Consider the following 16,014-nt stretch of genomic DNA (forward strand, 5'->3'; position numbering starts at 1 on the left):
CGAGCTGTAATGGCGTAGCTCTATTCTGGAAAAGGGGGTGGGGAGCAGCAGCTCATTTGCATTTAAAGAGACCGGCATGAAAAACAGCGTGTTTCTGCTTCCACTGAAAATAGGCATTTTCAAAATGATATAATAAATTATCTGTGGAGTATTTTGAGCTGAAACTTCACAGACACATTCTGGGGACACCAGAGACTTATATTACATATTGTAAAAAGGGGCATAATATGTCTCCTTTAATGAATCGGACAGCCTATCTGCTAATCTTCAACATGTTTTACACTAAACAATACTTTTGGATTGAACTATTTTTAGAGTTTACCTCGAAAAAAAATGCTGTTTTATTAGAGAAGTCACTGACTTTTTGCGACAGGTAGGATTCAGCTTACGGGACATCTCATTCATTCCTATGGTATCCGTAAACGGCGATTGATGCCTTGACCAAATACCCACACTTTGCACTTGATCACTTGACTACTAATATGACGTATTTCCTGTATTTGGCCCAAGTGTTTAAGTGAGCATGAAGACCACAAGTGTTTCAACTTTTCCTTTCCTTGATAGGACACACTTATAGGCCCGGTTTCACAGACAAGGCTTAGACTAAGCCAGGATTAGGCCATAGTTCAATTAGGACATTTAGGTAATTTTTATAAACGTGCTTAGAAAAAAACATTACTTATGTGCTTTTTGAGACAAAACAAAGGCACTGATATATTTTAAGATCAGTCAGTGCAAGTTTTTCAGTTGAAACAGCTCAGACTTACATTTTAGTCTAGGACTAGGCTTAAGCCTTTTCTGTGAAACCGGGGGCTAGTGTTGTAAAAATGCAAGTGTTTACAGAGATTTATTTTTATTTTAGATACTTTGCATTGTAAAATCAACTTCTAAATATCTGTTCAGTAGTCCCTATAAATAACATAGTACAATTGACACAATGGAATTTGGTGCTTTTAATTAAGTGATAAAAAGTAGTTGCAAATGTTGTACAAAATATCACCACTACTCATAATTTGGAGTTGCACGTTTTACTGGTGCAAAGATATGTAATATCTAATTATCATATTACTATTTAACTTGCACTGGAAAGGTTTCTGTGACCTCTCGCGAGATCTCGGCAAAAAGTCTCACGATTTATTTCCAGAACATGATGCTTGATGCGGAGTGGTATTCGAGATAATGTGCATTAAGGGCACTGCGCTTTGGCGTTTTTAAGACCTGGGACAGTCTTGCGCACTTACTTCTTGTCGCACGTAAAGTTTTATATCACACAAGCAACATGCAAACTTTGTGCAAGAGTTACGTCTTAATCTCAATCAATCCACCAGAAATTGAAAGTAAAAACTGACAAAGCTTTTGGCATCTGATGCTGCATTAACAGCGCCAGGGCTGTCCTTTGGGCGGTGCAACTTTTATTATCTTTTATTTTATTATTATAGCATAAACTTTTATTATCCTCACAGCTCACAGTTATGCGGTGATGCGCTATGAAATTATTGTGGGGCGAATTAATTGTAATATTCATTTAATAATAAAAGTAACCTAACAATCATAAGAATGTAACAGGCCTACATTAATTGAAAAGGCCAGATACTCTTAATATCGCCAATATTTTATGCTTATGACAATATCTCTGGCTATCGCTGATACATGATCATCGTCTTTCGACGCCTACTTCATCCATCGTCTTTCAGAGTATCACTTCATCCAGTCAGAAGATCTCAAACTTGTTAGAAGAACAAGAACAAGACCATATAGTATGTGATGCTTGATGACTGAACAGTGCATTTAAGCATTTGTCAGTTTTAGATGTTAAATGACTTCAAACAAACTCTATTTTAGTAGATATGACTTTATACAACGGTTAGATTTGGTCTGCGAATCAGATTGAAATTCTGATTGAAGAGAATGGAAAAAAACATATTTTTTAGGCAGCCCGTATCAAGAGGAGTATCAGGGAAAAGGAGACACAAATATACAATATAGAAGGGCTGTACAGCTCTGGTTGTTGAGGGCCACTGTCCTGTGGGATTTGATTGTAACACTAATCAGAGCTAAACTCTGCAGGACATGGCCCTCCAGGAATAGAATTGAATAGCCCTTCAATAATGTATTGCATTTTGTCACATTGTATGGGCATGATTAGGAAAGGCACGCGTAAAATAAATGTATAATCACATTTGATTTTTGATTGAAGTGTGCTCCATGTGCATCAAATATAGCATTTTGAAATTGTCGTTTTCAGTTAGCAACCTACAATTTTGACAGACCACATTTTGGTGCATCTCTAATTTCACATAATATGACCCCTGCTTGAAATGTTGAGGCAAAAGGGAGATTTCAAATAACAAAGCATAAGCATTCTGTTGTCTGTGGTCCATAATTCTCCCTGTGCATGATTATTATTAATATTATGTGAGTTATGATGTTTACATGATTTGTATGATTTTTGCAGTGCTGCGAGACTAGTGGATGATCTGTCTCAGACCGTTGCATCTCTAAGATGCGTTTTGTTGAATGCCAGCAAACCGTTTGATCCGTCAGATGAAGAAGCTAAGACTAAGCCAGAGAACCGAGACCAGAGCCATAGTCAGTCTGAGGAAGATGCTGGCAGACACACGCAGAGAGAGTGTGTGATGTCTCTGGATATCTCTGAGTATGAGCTGCAGATGCTGGAGCAGCAGGCCAGACATGAGCAGCTGGAGGAAGAGTGCATCTTGGCTTTCCAGGTGACTGCTGCATTCAGCTGCTCCGTGCTTTATCAGTGTGATTACTGATGTTTCATGATTGTTATGGTTTCCTCAGACTCAGCAGGCATCAGCCCACAAGGACTCTAATGACATGGAGAGTGATGAAGATTTTGATGATGAAATGATGAAGGTAAAGGGCAGGTCACGTTATGTTTTCAGGTGATAGCTGCAGAGTGATCGTTGAACATTAAGTCACGCTTGTGTCTTTGAGGCTGTTATTAAATTGAGCTTGTCAAGCTCCAAAATGACCATAAATAGCCAAGGAAAGTCCAAAAAACTCATCTTGAAACACTTGAGAATGAGATAAATGATGGCACTTTTTTTCTGAAAACTCAAGATTTACTCAAATAGTTTGATGCCTAATTGTTTCTCTTCTGTTGTTTGTCAGTGTGCTGCTGACATAGAAAGATTAAATGATAAACATGGTCATGAGAAACAGGAGCTTGTCCCACAGTCTGGTGCTGAAGATGATGATGAGGATGTTGAGGAAGATGAGGAAGAGGGGTTTGGTAAATTTACTGTCTTTGATCTTTGAACATAAATAGCCTTCCCAGATTCATATACAGTTATATATTTTATTGTCATGTAATCTTTGACTAAAGTCGTGTCCAGTGTTGGGGAAAGTTACTTTTAAAAGTAATGCATTACAATATTGCGTTACTTCCTAAAAAAGTAACTAATTACGTTACTTAGTTACTTTTTATTGAAAGTAATGCGTTACGTTACTTTTGCGTTACTTTTTAAAATCTGGGCTGGGCTTGCTTGTTTTCTTTTAATATAAAAAGTTCTATTTTTGGCAAATATAAAAGCCCTTTCACACCAAAAGCCTCAGGATGAAGGAAATGTAAATTCACGTCTGTACAGTAGAACACAGAACAAGAGAGTTCAACACTCTTCAGCAATAAAAAAAAAGAAGAAATGTTAGTTTATCTTGTGTAATGTTTGCTTATTAGTATGGTTGAATTGGATCACCGAAGGTCAGCAGCAAATTGGTTAATAAAATGGGATTAAATACATAAAGGATATTTGTATTATTTAACCTATTTAATTATTGCAGGCAGCTTTGAGTCATATTCTGAGTTGCTTTTAACTGTTTTTATTAATTTTGAGGAAAACTAAATCAGTTTTTTTTTTTTTGTGAGTGAGATGAATTAATGCATGTTCACATTTATTCTAGAACTAAAGTAACATCTTACTCCCGATTTCTCTCAACATGGGGACAGTTACTAGTTACTTGAAAAAAAGTAATCTGATTACGTAACTCGCGTTACTTGTAATGCGTTACCCCCAACACTGGTCGTGTCTTGTTCAGTTTGAATATTCTTCACATTATATATTTATGAACAAGACGAGTCTTCTGCAGTATATAAACTCACTGTAATATGAAAGCTGCCCAGGACAACGGAGCTATATTTCATAGCGCTGTCTTTGCAGCTCTGTCCAGAGCAGATTTCATATCACAGTGAGTCTTAACATTATTGAGGAATATTTTAAGGAAAGTTTTGCCACTTTCAGTTTTATACAAGCATTAATACAGCTGTAAAAGAAAAATCTAGAATAAATACAATAAATTAAGCTTTGGATTTCTATTTAAATGTAAATGATAAATGATATTCTCAATAACGCATTATCTATGTTTACATGCAACCAAATAATCTGTCACATCCAATCTAATCGATTTGATGGCTCAATCGGACTGAAAAGCCTTAGTTGATCTGATTGAGCTCGATCTAATTCAAATTTCGATCAGATTGGAAGAGGTGGTGTAGACCTTTTCTAATCCGATCGAGAGGACATGCAAACATCTAAAAACTGAAACTGGAAAGTACTGCGCATGATGTGCAGTGGTGTAGAAATGGCGTAATGACGTATGACACGTGTGCAACGAGCTGTTGTTTTTGCACAATCAAGTGTCATAAATGACTGTTATTTTAAAGTTCTCCTTCCACCCTTTGTCTGTGAAATGGAGCAGAACAACGTCCCATCAGTCCTCACTTTATACTCTCATCCGCAGATGGCTTGTTTTGGCCACAGGATTTACTGCTTGAGAAATAAAAGCAGCTGGCACAAAGCTTCACATGCTCGTCGAAATACATAAATATTAAGTCTGCTCTTAACAAAGAAATGATTTCATTCTTATTGAAACAAAAGGAGTCCATTTAAACATAGCTAATGTCAGGTTTCTTTTTTTTTACGTATAATTTCAGGTCACTTTGAATTACTATGGATATTATCAGTATGTAAACTATGTCTTGTTTAATATTCGTTAGCAGCGGTTTTGAATTTCAACAAACTTGTTTGTTTCTGTTAAGATTCAAGCATCCCACAACCTGTTCCTGAACAAATTAAACATCTAAAAATGTTCTTTGGACATCACAGCTTTAAACCGTAAGTTTTGAAGTAGTATTGGTGTGTCTTTTACTATGTTATTGTTTATGATTGTAAATAAGCGTATATGGAGTTTGTTTTTCATGTGATCTGTCATACGATGCTCATGGTTTTTCAGGGTTCAGTGGAAAGTGATTCACTCTGTTCTCACGGAGAGGAGAGATAATCTTGTTGTCATGGCAACTGGTATAACTTTTTCTTGATCTTTGAAGTTATGAGATATTTACTAAATGCTCTTTAGTCGTAATAGTAATTTTCTGTCCAGCTCTAACCTGATAAATGTGATTATGAGGCATGGAGATATTAAGAAAACTGCTATACAAATGAATTTGACTTGACTTAGTTTGTGTTCAAAAGTCAGCTCTCATGAATGGCTGTGTTGGCAGGTTATGGGAAGAGTTTGTGTTTCCAGTTTCCTCCAGTGTACTGCCAGAACGTCAGTGTGGTCATCTCTCCTCTCATCGCTCTCATGGAGGACCAGGTGCTTCACCTACAGTACGTCACAGTGCTTTAACTTCATGTCACATCATTTTTAACTATATCATATCACGGGTTTTCTCCGGAAAGTCACGATGCACAATTTTATCATGATTCTTTGTCATGTTGGTTTTCACTATTTTGCAAGTTGTCTGAGCAGTACAGACAAACTAATTTCCCTATTTAAAAAACAAAGCCTTACAAGGTAACAAAATATTTAAAAAAATAAAAAATGGCAGATATTTAGGCCAAAGCGGGCGAAGAGGAAAATCTTTGTCATTATTTTATCTTTGTTATTTAAATATAAAAACAACGATACACATTACAAAAACACATAATATACAAATAAAACAAACTGCTTTATTTTTTCTGGTACAGTAGGTGTATTTAGCAGTAGCATTCAAGAAATTGAATGAACAAATATAAAAATAAAACACTATATACACTTCACTGTAAAAAAATAATAAATTGATTATATTAAAGCTCTTCAGTCAAGAGCAGTGAGTGATTTTTCTCTTTGTGTTGTAATAACATTAAAGGAATAGTACGCCCAAAAATGAAACTTCTGTCATCATTTACTCACTCTCAAGTTGTTTAAACCTGAATGAGTATCTTTCTTCTGTTGAACAAAAGAAGATATTTTGAAGAATGTGGGTAACAAACAGTTGCTGGTCCCCAAAGACTTTCATAGTGCAGTGTCCCTTGAGTGTTAAGGTCATTGCACACTGAGACCGAAATTTTCGTGTGCGTTTTTTCATTTTTTTCATATTCGTCATCCTTTCCTGTCAAAATGCTTGCTACGGATGCGAAAATGCAGAAAATCGATCTGATCTGAATTTTTTTATGACGGATGAAAGTTTCGGAGGCAGTGTGTAAAAATGTGATTAACACAACGTGAGGTCGTATTTATTTTTTAACGTGCGAAAATTTCGGACTGTGCAAAGACCTTAACTCTACTGCTGAGTTAACATTTGATGTGAATGTTGTACAGTACATTGAGACGGAGGTGTCAAAACTGCAACTGCAACTTAAACGTTGAAATGTAACTAAGATCTGGATGCAGGCTGATGTAGTGGCATGGTCAGCCTGAAACTGAGTGGTCTACATAATACAACATTTAACATGCATTTCAAAAAGAAGATATCGCATGGCAGAACATTGTGTGATTGTAAATGAGATGCATAATGAGACCTCCACTGATTTATCTTTCATTCATCTTTGTGTTTGTGTTGCAGAATGTCAAACATTCCTGCTTGTTTTCTTGGATCTGCTCAGACTAAGAACCTGTATGAGGAAGTGAAGAGGTGAGAGGCTAGTTGGCATGAAATACTTTTGGGAGCTTGACGTGTCCTGTGTAGGGATGCTCATATTGACCGTTTAACCGTTAACCGAAAGTAAGAATTTTAACAGATTAATACTAACAGTTAAACTGTTTAAAAGGTTTTTTTTTTTTGGTATGTTTTTTTGACAAATATTTTTAAGTTTGCTCCATGCTGCATGGTAAAAGAAAAAATAATGCTATACATACAGTATTTGACATGCAGCGTGCATACAGACATATTTCGCTGAGCAAGCACCTGCTTCACCTTCACTCAGTTAACTGATAGTATACCCAACACAATAGCAAGTGGCAATATTGTATAAATGGTTATCAGAGAGTGAATCTGCGAGTGAATGTATGTAAATTCTGAATGGATTATAGCCTATAGTGCGCAATGGGCGCTCTTCTTATAATCACTGAAAATCTGTCACTCATACTGTAGATCGCGATCTCACAAAGTTAATTAAAAAATAATCAAAGCTTTACACTGCACAATTAATCTCTTATTTACATCATGTCTACACTTTCTTTGTTTTAATGAGAGAATAAAAAAAAAGAAATTATAAAAAAGTTATAAAAGTTTAAATTTACAATAAAGATAATGTAGTATACTATTTGTATTTTATTTTATATAAAATAAATATTTTATAAAATATGTTGCACTAAAATGGCTAAGAAATCAAAGCCATATGCCTAACCAAGTTATGTTCCAAATTTGAAGTTGATATCACAAAAATTGTGGTTCCTGTGAGGTTTTGTTTGGGCACTATACCAAAAATAACCATTGGGTTACACACAAACTATATTGAATTTTTTTGAAGCAGTTTTCTGTCACAAATCCATCATTTTCTGTCACAATATCACTTCTATTACAAAACAGTCACCAAATATGGAATCTTGACTGTCAGACCTTTCCAACGATTTGTGTTTTGTCAAGATTACAAAAAGATTTGATTTTCTCTATATATATGTTTTATATATATATATATGAGTCTGTATATATATATATATATATATTATATCTTGATTTATACCCCAAAAAGGGCAACGTATCCCCTGAGATACAAACATTTAGAGACGGATTACAAAAAATATAAGCATTTAATTCATAAAATTTCAATGTAAACCTAATAAGCTAATGCTGAACAACAGCTTTTTAAACATGTTAGTCCCCTCCAACGTGTGTAAATATGTGAACTAGATCAACTTTTATCGGAGGGTGAGCAGATTTCCCACTACAGGCGGCCATGCAGGTTTAAATGCTGCCCGTGAGCTAAACAAAGAAACAAAAGTCACCTCATCTAAATATTCACAACAAACACCCTTTCAAGATGAAACCAAGAAATAAGACCTACACTTTCACTGCTTCTCCCCACAGCTGTTGCCCCTTTTTAGGGTTAATTGTGACATAAAAAATTCAATGCACATGACATGTCACATTTAAACTATCCAAGAGTAGTTTCATTTCAGAAGATTCAGTAGCTATGTTTCCATCCAAAGATGCAAATTTAACTTGTGCGCAAACTGGAATATCGCATAAAACTTTTGCGAATAAAGCACCGTTTCCATCAAACGAGTCAAAGAGAACAAAATCGTCGCTTCCTGATAAACTGGCACTAAATATCACTAAGAAAACTAGGAGAAGCCACTGAATATACATTTTTTTTTTTTTATATAATAAATTACTTGCGCCTCAGAGCAAGCAGACGAAACACAATAAATGCAGTCATTGCTGCATTTCAGAATGATCATAAAAACATATAGATGCTAGTCAAATCTCATAGCGCAAAGTCACATGACTTTTTCAATGCGCATGGAGGAATTTATTCGGTAAATGTGTTTCCATCGTATTTTATGCCCATTTTTTCTTACCGGATAAAAAGTTTATCCTGCTCAATTGTGTGCATACGTTTTTTATGTGCATTTTTAGAATTTATGCGCATCTTGGCGTTTCCATCCAGCGGTTTTTTAAGCGATATTCCAAAATGCACATAAAAATAGGTGGATGGAAACAGCTAGTGACGTGTGTTTAGCCACTGACATTATTTCCCCTGTTCTCTTGTCTTCAGGGGTCATTTTAGGGTGGTGTACATGACACCTGAATTCTGCTCTGGGAATATTCCTCTGCTAGCGCAGCTCGACAGGACTGTTGGTAAATCAAACCGGAAGAAGTAAAATGCCATTTGAAGTGATTTAATCCTTCATTGTAAACGAGGAACATCTTCTCTGCGTGTGTTTGTAGGTTTATCTCTGGTTGCGGTAGACGAGGCTCATTGCATCTCTCAGTGGGGTCATGATTTCAGAAGTGCGTATCGTGACCTGTGGAAACTCAAGAAAAATCTCCCTGGTGTAAGCCATATTTTCTTTTGAAATCTACTTTGTGTCATTATGAAGTTACAGACTGATATCACTGAAGGATTGATTTTGATCATTTATTCGTGTGATTCCTAACATTTGACTGTTTAATCAGGTTCCTATTTTGGCGCTCACGGCTACTGCGAGTCCGTCTATCCGCGAGGACATCGTTAAGAGCCTTCATCTGATCAATCCTCTGATCACCTGCACCTCGTTCGACCGACCAAACCTCTACCTGGATGTCAACCGCAAGTCTGGTGACGTTATCCAAGACCTCAAACAATTTCTCATAAAAAAAAAAGGGTAGGCCATGTTGATTCTTGTAGTAGGAATATTCTTTGCATTTATTAAAGTATTTTGCACGAGAAATGTTTGAAGATTACTTAATGCAGTGGTTTTTAACCAGATGACCAGGACCCATTAGCACACAGTAAGACAATAAGTTGGAAAAAAAAACAGATGTAAGCTAAAATCATATTTTTATTATAATTTATTCCCTCAACATTTGCCTTAAAATTTTGAGTACCAGGATTCTCACAATCTTGGAAAATCTGCATAGGGAATTTTGTGTGGTGTCTAGACTAAATTTTAGTAATGAATGTACCGTATTGGCCCGAATATAAGACGACCCTGATTATAAGACGACCCCCCCTTTTTCCAGATGTACCTTTTGGAAAAAGGCTTTTTAAAAACCAAATCTTGTTTTTTCTCAGTAAAACACATTTTGTCTTCAATTATTTTCATATTGCATATTTTTCCTATTTTAATTTTTGTTTTGAAAGTATGGTAAAAACTGGTAAAATGTACCAACAATCACATTTAAAAAATATACACTTTTTGATATACCATTAAAAAAAAAAACAGGTAGCCCATCTGAATTAGGACATTTAGGCTATCCATCTAATAGTAGCCTACCAAAATCTTATTAACAGTAGAAGTTAAATCTTACTGTAGTCTTCAAATCTGGGTACTGTCTTACGTTTTAAAATCACAAAGAGAGTTTGGTCCCATCAGGCTAACGTGACAGTCACGACTCATGCAGCTGTAAGGTTTTCTGCTTCTTTTGTTTTTACTCGCGATCTTTACAACACGCATTACATTACGTATTTCATGGCACACTCGTTTTATACGTATTTGGCGCCACCTATTGTTGTGGGTGTATTATTGACATGTCAAAGTCTAGACCCTGAATATAAGACGACTGCGCTTTTTCAGATGTATTTCCAAGAAAAAAACGTCTTATATTCGGGACAATACAGTAATATTTTCTAGTTGTGTCAAAATATTTAGAGTAGAAATTTCTAATTGTGAGTAAAAAGTATATATATAAAAAAAAAATCCCAGTAATCGCAAACAACTTGAAAAGTCATATATGTGACCCTGGACCACAAAACCAGTCACAAGGGTCAATTTCTCGAAATTGAGATTTATACATCATCTGAAAGCTTGGAACATGATCTTAGTATCTTAATGATTTTTGGCATAAAAGAAAAATGGATAATTTTGACCCATACAATGTATTGTTGGCTATTGCTACAAATATACCTGTGCTACTTATGACTGCTTTTGTGCTCCAGGGTCACATATGTACTATTGAACAATGAAGAACATTCAATCATTGAAAAGTTTGGAATTATTTGAATGAATTATTTTAATTATCTATAAATATTTTTTTATTACTATTTTAATGTATTGCCAAATTCCAGTGCCCACTCAGAAAATCTGATTTTGACCAGCAAATTACACAAAACAATTTAATCCAAAGTCTAGAATTTGCCATTGTCTTGCTCATTGTACTTATTTTGCCATTGTCTTATGTTACAGTATTTTTTTATTTTATTTTATTTTTTTTGTAAGTACACAAGTTTTGTTTTGTAGGGGTGGTTTTGAGTTTGAAGGCTCAGCCATTGTGTACTGTCCATCAAAGAAAGAGGCGGAGCGTGTGACAGCGGTGCTGTGTAAGCTGGACATCCCGTGTGGAGTTTATCACGCGGGTCTGAGCATCAAACGGAGGAGAGAAACCCAGCATCAGTTCATGAGGGATGAGATTCAGGTGAATGCCACTGAACGTCTCACGCCGGAAACAGAATTGTTTCAGTATGTAACAGTGTTGGTTCTTCATGGTTTTGTCGCAGTGTGTGGTGGCCACTGTGGCGTTTGGGATGGGCATTAATAAATCTGATATAAGGAAGGTCATCCATTACGGAGCTCCCAAAGAGATGGAGTCTTATTATCAGGAGATCGGGAGGGCCGGTAGAGACGGGATGCCCAGCGCCTGTCACGTCTTATGGGTGCCCGGAGATATGGCCCTGAATAGGTGACAACTCATCCTCATTTTGTTAACTAGTTCAACTTACAAGACTTTTTTTCTGTTGTAATTCTTAAAATATATCTTCTTTGTGATTTCCCTTAGATTCATTCTCAACCAATCGAAAAGTGAGCGCTTTAGAGATTACAAAATGGACATGATGGCAAAAATGGAAAAGTATTTGAATTCAACCAAATGCAGGCGAAAGTAAGTGAATTTAACTTTCTAACCTGTCCAGAATATGTCAACTCGATCCAAAGAAAGAAATAAACTAGTGCTGTGAACAAACGATTAATCGCATCCAAAATAAAAGTTTTTGTTTACATAATATATATGTGTGTGCTGTGTATATTTATTATGTATATATAAATACACACACATACAGTATATATTTAAGGAAAGAAAGTTATGTTTTTATATTAAATATATTTCTATATAATATAAATTATATTAATATAAATATATAAATGTAAATACATGTAAATATTTTCAAAATATATGCATGCATGTGTGTGTATTTATATATACATAATAAATATACACAGCACACATATATATTATGTAAACAATTTTTTAAAATTGTATTTTATTTTTGGATGTGATTATTCACGATTAATCGTTTGACAGCACTAAAATAAACTTATTCGATGTGGCTGCTTAATAATGTCATAATAGTATAATTAATTATTAAAAAGTTTTTATTTATTTCTTTAGATTTTTGGCATGAAATGTGACAGTTTTACATATTTAGAAACACCTGCATTTGCACCAACTTTGATTAGACATGACTTTCTTCATATTGTAATATTTTTGATGATATTTTTAAACATGATGAATTGTATCCTAGGTTGATCTTGTGTCATTTTGAAGACAAGCGTCTGAGGAAAGTGACGTCTGGAATTATGGGTAGCAGTGATTGTTGTGATAACTGCAGGTCAGGGTGAGTAGGTCTGCTTTCTGTGTGTCTTCAGACTGTTCTAATAGTTCCTGAAGGATGATCTATTTGGGTGTGTTTTCAGTGTAAACAGAGAGGATCCAGAGGTGGTCCTGCAGGACTTTGGCTCGTGTGCGTATCAGCTGATGAAGGCCATCAGGGCTATGGATGAGAGGTTCGGCATCACAGCGCCCATCCTCTTCCTGCGGGGCTCAGTACGTCAAACAGAGAACCGTTTAACACCCAGTAATGTACAAAACTAAACTCTGCTTTGACTTTAGGTCATAAAGACCTGGGGCCTCATTTATAACCGTTGCGTACGCACAAAACCTGCCCTGAAAGAGGCGTACGCCACTTCCTACACTAAAGGTGGGATTTATAAAAACAAACTTGATGGGAAAATTTGCGCACCTGCACGCAAACTCTGACAAATGCGTACAGACTTTTTTTCCTGGAGAGAGAAAAGTAATGAAGTAAACAACGATTTTAAACTCTGTTTTCATTTCGATATACACATTTACATGAAATATTCACTCATTAATGGAGATAAAACTTTTGTGCCTACGTACACTTTTAGGATGAAATCTACGGAGAGTTTTATAAATGATACCCCAGAGCTTAATCACAATCATTTATCAATCCAAAAAGTCTGAGCTTAAAGTATTTCCATAAAAGGAACCAAAGGTTGAGAAAAAAAAGATGTATATTGAAAGATTTATTGATTTATCGAAGGAAATCATAAATGAAGGCTTTCATTTTTTTTTCATCATCTTTTACATGTGAGTTAGAGCTTTACAAATGCATTTCTCATCCCTCTTTAAGACCTCTCAGCGGGTTCCAGATCGCTTTCGGACGCACTCTCTCTTTGGTATCGGCAGGGAAACCTCAGAAACTTGGTGGAAAGCTCTCAGCCGAGAACTTGTTGCTGAAAAATATCTGATGGAGACCACGGGCCACAACAAATTTGCCACCCTCTGTAAACTCACACCCAAGGTACTGGCTAAAGATCAGTCATGAACTATTAAATGAAGAATGTTTCAAGTAGTGTCACTATAGAGAGAGAATGTTTTGACGTTTCTTATTTTTTCATCCATGTTTTGTACAGTTCTTATACATCCACACTTTTTTTTATACATCCATTTATACAGTTCTGTTTTGCAACATCTTATTTATGAAAAAAATAAAATTGCAATGTTTTGTTGTAAATAAATTGGTATATTTTCATTTGATTACATTTTTAACGATTGGTTAATTTTTTTATTATTATTCATTTGATTAGACCCAATTTTCAGTGATACATTTGTATTCAATCATAAAACGCAGAATCCAGAAAAAAATGCAAATACAGAATTAAGGAAAAAATAAAATGGATTTCACCGGGCCCTTAACTGAAACTTGTGGAGTTTAATTGTGAACAAACCAATTCTTTACATTCATTCTCAAGGCCTAAGAAACATGTGGAAAGCGACAGAAACGTTTTCTTATTAGAGTAGTGTTTTTATTGCATTTAGAATTTTCCTTTTCATCAATAGAGTTTGCTGGCTTTTTTTGAATATTGTAAGAAAAAGGGATGTGGACGTTGAAGATCTTGATGAAGATGTTTATTTCAGCATAGCAGTGACAAAGTACATGTAGTACCTTGGGTTCAACGGAGTCGGAATGAACCCAGAATATCCTAAACTCAAACCTTTTATACAGTTACAGTTTACTACCCTTAATGTAAATGAAGTTGCTCCTGTTGTTACAGCTGTGGTCTGTATGTTAATTAAGTTCTGACACCCCTTTGTCTGAGGTGGTTCTCGGTGTCCCACACCCGCTCCCATTCTACAATTGGTCACCATTTGCTCAGGATGTGATCATCCCAAATGGTCTAGAAACAACATAACTGTTGACTTTCTTCTTCTCTATAATAATTAAGCCATTTTGGGAAATGAGCATGATCAAACATATATTGTGGAGTGGAATCTGGGTCGGGGAAGACTATAGATTCTTACAATATGGATTTTTTTAGTCTACGCACCTGATTTTGGACTCTTTTTAAGGCGCAGTGAGTTTTGACTATTTTTGGAGTTTGGAGAGAGCATGAGACAGGGACAGTAGCATGTTACTATAAACCGTTCTAGAAGGAGCATTGGATTTATTGTCTGGATGTATTTAAAACGGCCTCATGATGGGGATATTTATGTTGTAGTATAACAAGGGGAATGTGTAGGGTTCAAGCACAGAGAGTGCTATATGGTAGTATATGGTAAAATTAATTTTTTATTAGGGCCCAAGCACAGAAGGTGCAAAGACACTTCTTATATTTGTTTGTGTTGTTCTTCTACTCTGAAGTTAAATGATTTCAGTTTCCACCATACAGATGTCACAAAATTTGTACAGTTTAATTTGTTGTAGGATTCAGTCTCTAATAAAATACAGACTTGATACATAAAATTGTACATTTTTCACAAAATTGTGAAAAACCATTTTATATTAATCATCATTGTAAATGTTTGACTCAGGGCAGATCATGGCTGAGTACAGCTGAAGATGAGCGGCACAGACGACTCCTGCTGCAGCCCAACAGAGATCTGTTCAGCAGAGTGTGTGTACCGCGGTAAGACCCTCGCATCTTACCATCAGTGCACTTTGTAGTTGAGGGCACATTGTGTCCCTGTGGCAAACCTGAGCCGCCAGTCAAATTCAATGCATGAGCCAATTTGATGTTTATGAGAGGCCGTTAACATGGACAGAATTAGTTATTTTGTGATATATTTGGAACGGAGAGCAGACTGCATTATGTATATCCCTGTCATTTTACCTTTGCCCTAAATTGTTTTTATGATCAAATGTTTTATCAATGCTGTGATAAGAGAGCTAAAACCTTCGTGGTACTGGTTTTCTATTGGGTGGGAACTGCCCTCCTGCCCTCCTGTCATGAGGTGCTTTGCCAGAAGCGTGTGTTATGTTCTTTTTCTGCTTCTGCACAGATTCCAGTGCATTCATTCTAATACTCCGCTTAAATCTAACAAACATGTAGCTGTTTTATCTTATGTGATTTTTGCATTTTGTTTGCATTTTTCCCTAATATACCTAATGCAACATTGTGAAAGTTGTCCTTTTGTGGCATTGCAGAATAGTAGGCACTGGCCATTTTCCTACCATGCAAAACACAACGGCACATAGATCTCTGAATGCATTTTTATTGTATTCCTGATATGTCCTTGCAGGAAAAAAGCAGATCCAGCACATGTTGAGTCTACTGCTTCTAACCTGAAGTCAGATTGCACTCGGGTCAGTATCATCCATTAATTAATTCAGATTTTTGTTTTCTCATTTTTCTCATCCCTTTAATGTATATTTTTACTTTTGTTTTCTGCAACCCTCTCTCGTTTCATTTCAGAGGGCAAAGGTCAGTTCTGGAGTTGACACCCATCAGATTGTGAAGAAAGCAGATTTACCATCCAGGTATGAATCATGCATAAATATTATGAACTGA

General features: G+C 35.8%; 1 protein-coding gene across 1 annotated transcript in view; it reads left to right on the forward strand.

The window, feature by feature from the left end:
* wrn (WRN RecQ like helicase) overlaps positions 1–16,014 on the forward strand; it is a 46,672-nt gene that overhangs the window by 16,642 nt on the left and 14,016 nt on the right. Inside the window, exons 9-27 of the mRNA XM_016522072.1 lie at positions 2,456–2,729; positions 2,806–2,880; positions 3,139–3,259; positions 5,063–5,138; positions 5,257–5,324; positions 5,525–5,633; positions 6,851–6,919; positions 9,006–9,088; positions 9,179–9,285; positions 9,407–9,594; positions 11,170–11,344; positions 11,427–11,608; positions 11,705–11,806; positions 12,447–12,539; positions 12,619–12,748; positions 13,356–13,526; positions 15,038–15,132; positions 15,746–15,809; positions 15,898–15,983. Of these exons, the coding sequence (XP_016377558.1) occupies positions 2,456–2,729; positions 2,806–2,880; positions 3,139–3,259; positions 5,063–5,138; positions 5,257–5,324; positions 5,525–5,633; positions 6,851–6,919; positions 9,006–9,088; positions 9,179–9,285; positions 9,407–9,594; positions 11,170–11,344; positions 11,427–11,608; positions 11,705–11,806; positions 12,447–12,539; positions 12,619–12,748; positions 13,356–13,526; positions 15,038–15,132; positions 15,746–15,809; positions 15,898–15,983 (2,268 nt within the window). The remainder of the gene's footprint in view (positions 1–2,455; positions 2,730–2,805; positions 2,881–3,138; positions 3,260–5,062; positions 5,139–5,256; positions 5,325–5,524; positions 5,634–6,850; positions 6,920–9,005; positions 9,089–9,178; positions 9,286–9,406; positions 9,595–11,169; positions 11,345–11,426; positions 11,609–11,704; positions 11,807–12,446; positions 12,540–12,618; positions 12,749–13,355; positions 13,527–15,037; positions 15,133–15,745; positions 15,810–15,897; positions 15,984–16,014) is intronic.

This window comes from Sinocyclocheilus rhinocerous, unplaced genomic scaffold (genome assembly GCF_001515625.1).
Source record: "Sinocyclocheilus rhinocerous isolate Xijiao unplaced genomic scaffold, SAMN03320098_v1.1 scaffold178, whole genome shotgun sequence".
NCBI classification, from domain to species: Eukaryota; Metazoa; Chordata; class Actinopteri; order Cypriniformes; family Cyprinidae; genus Sinocyclocheilus; species Sinocyclocheilus rhinocerous.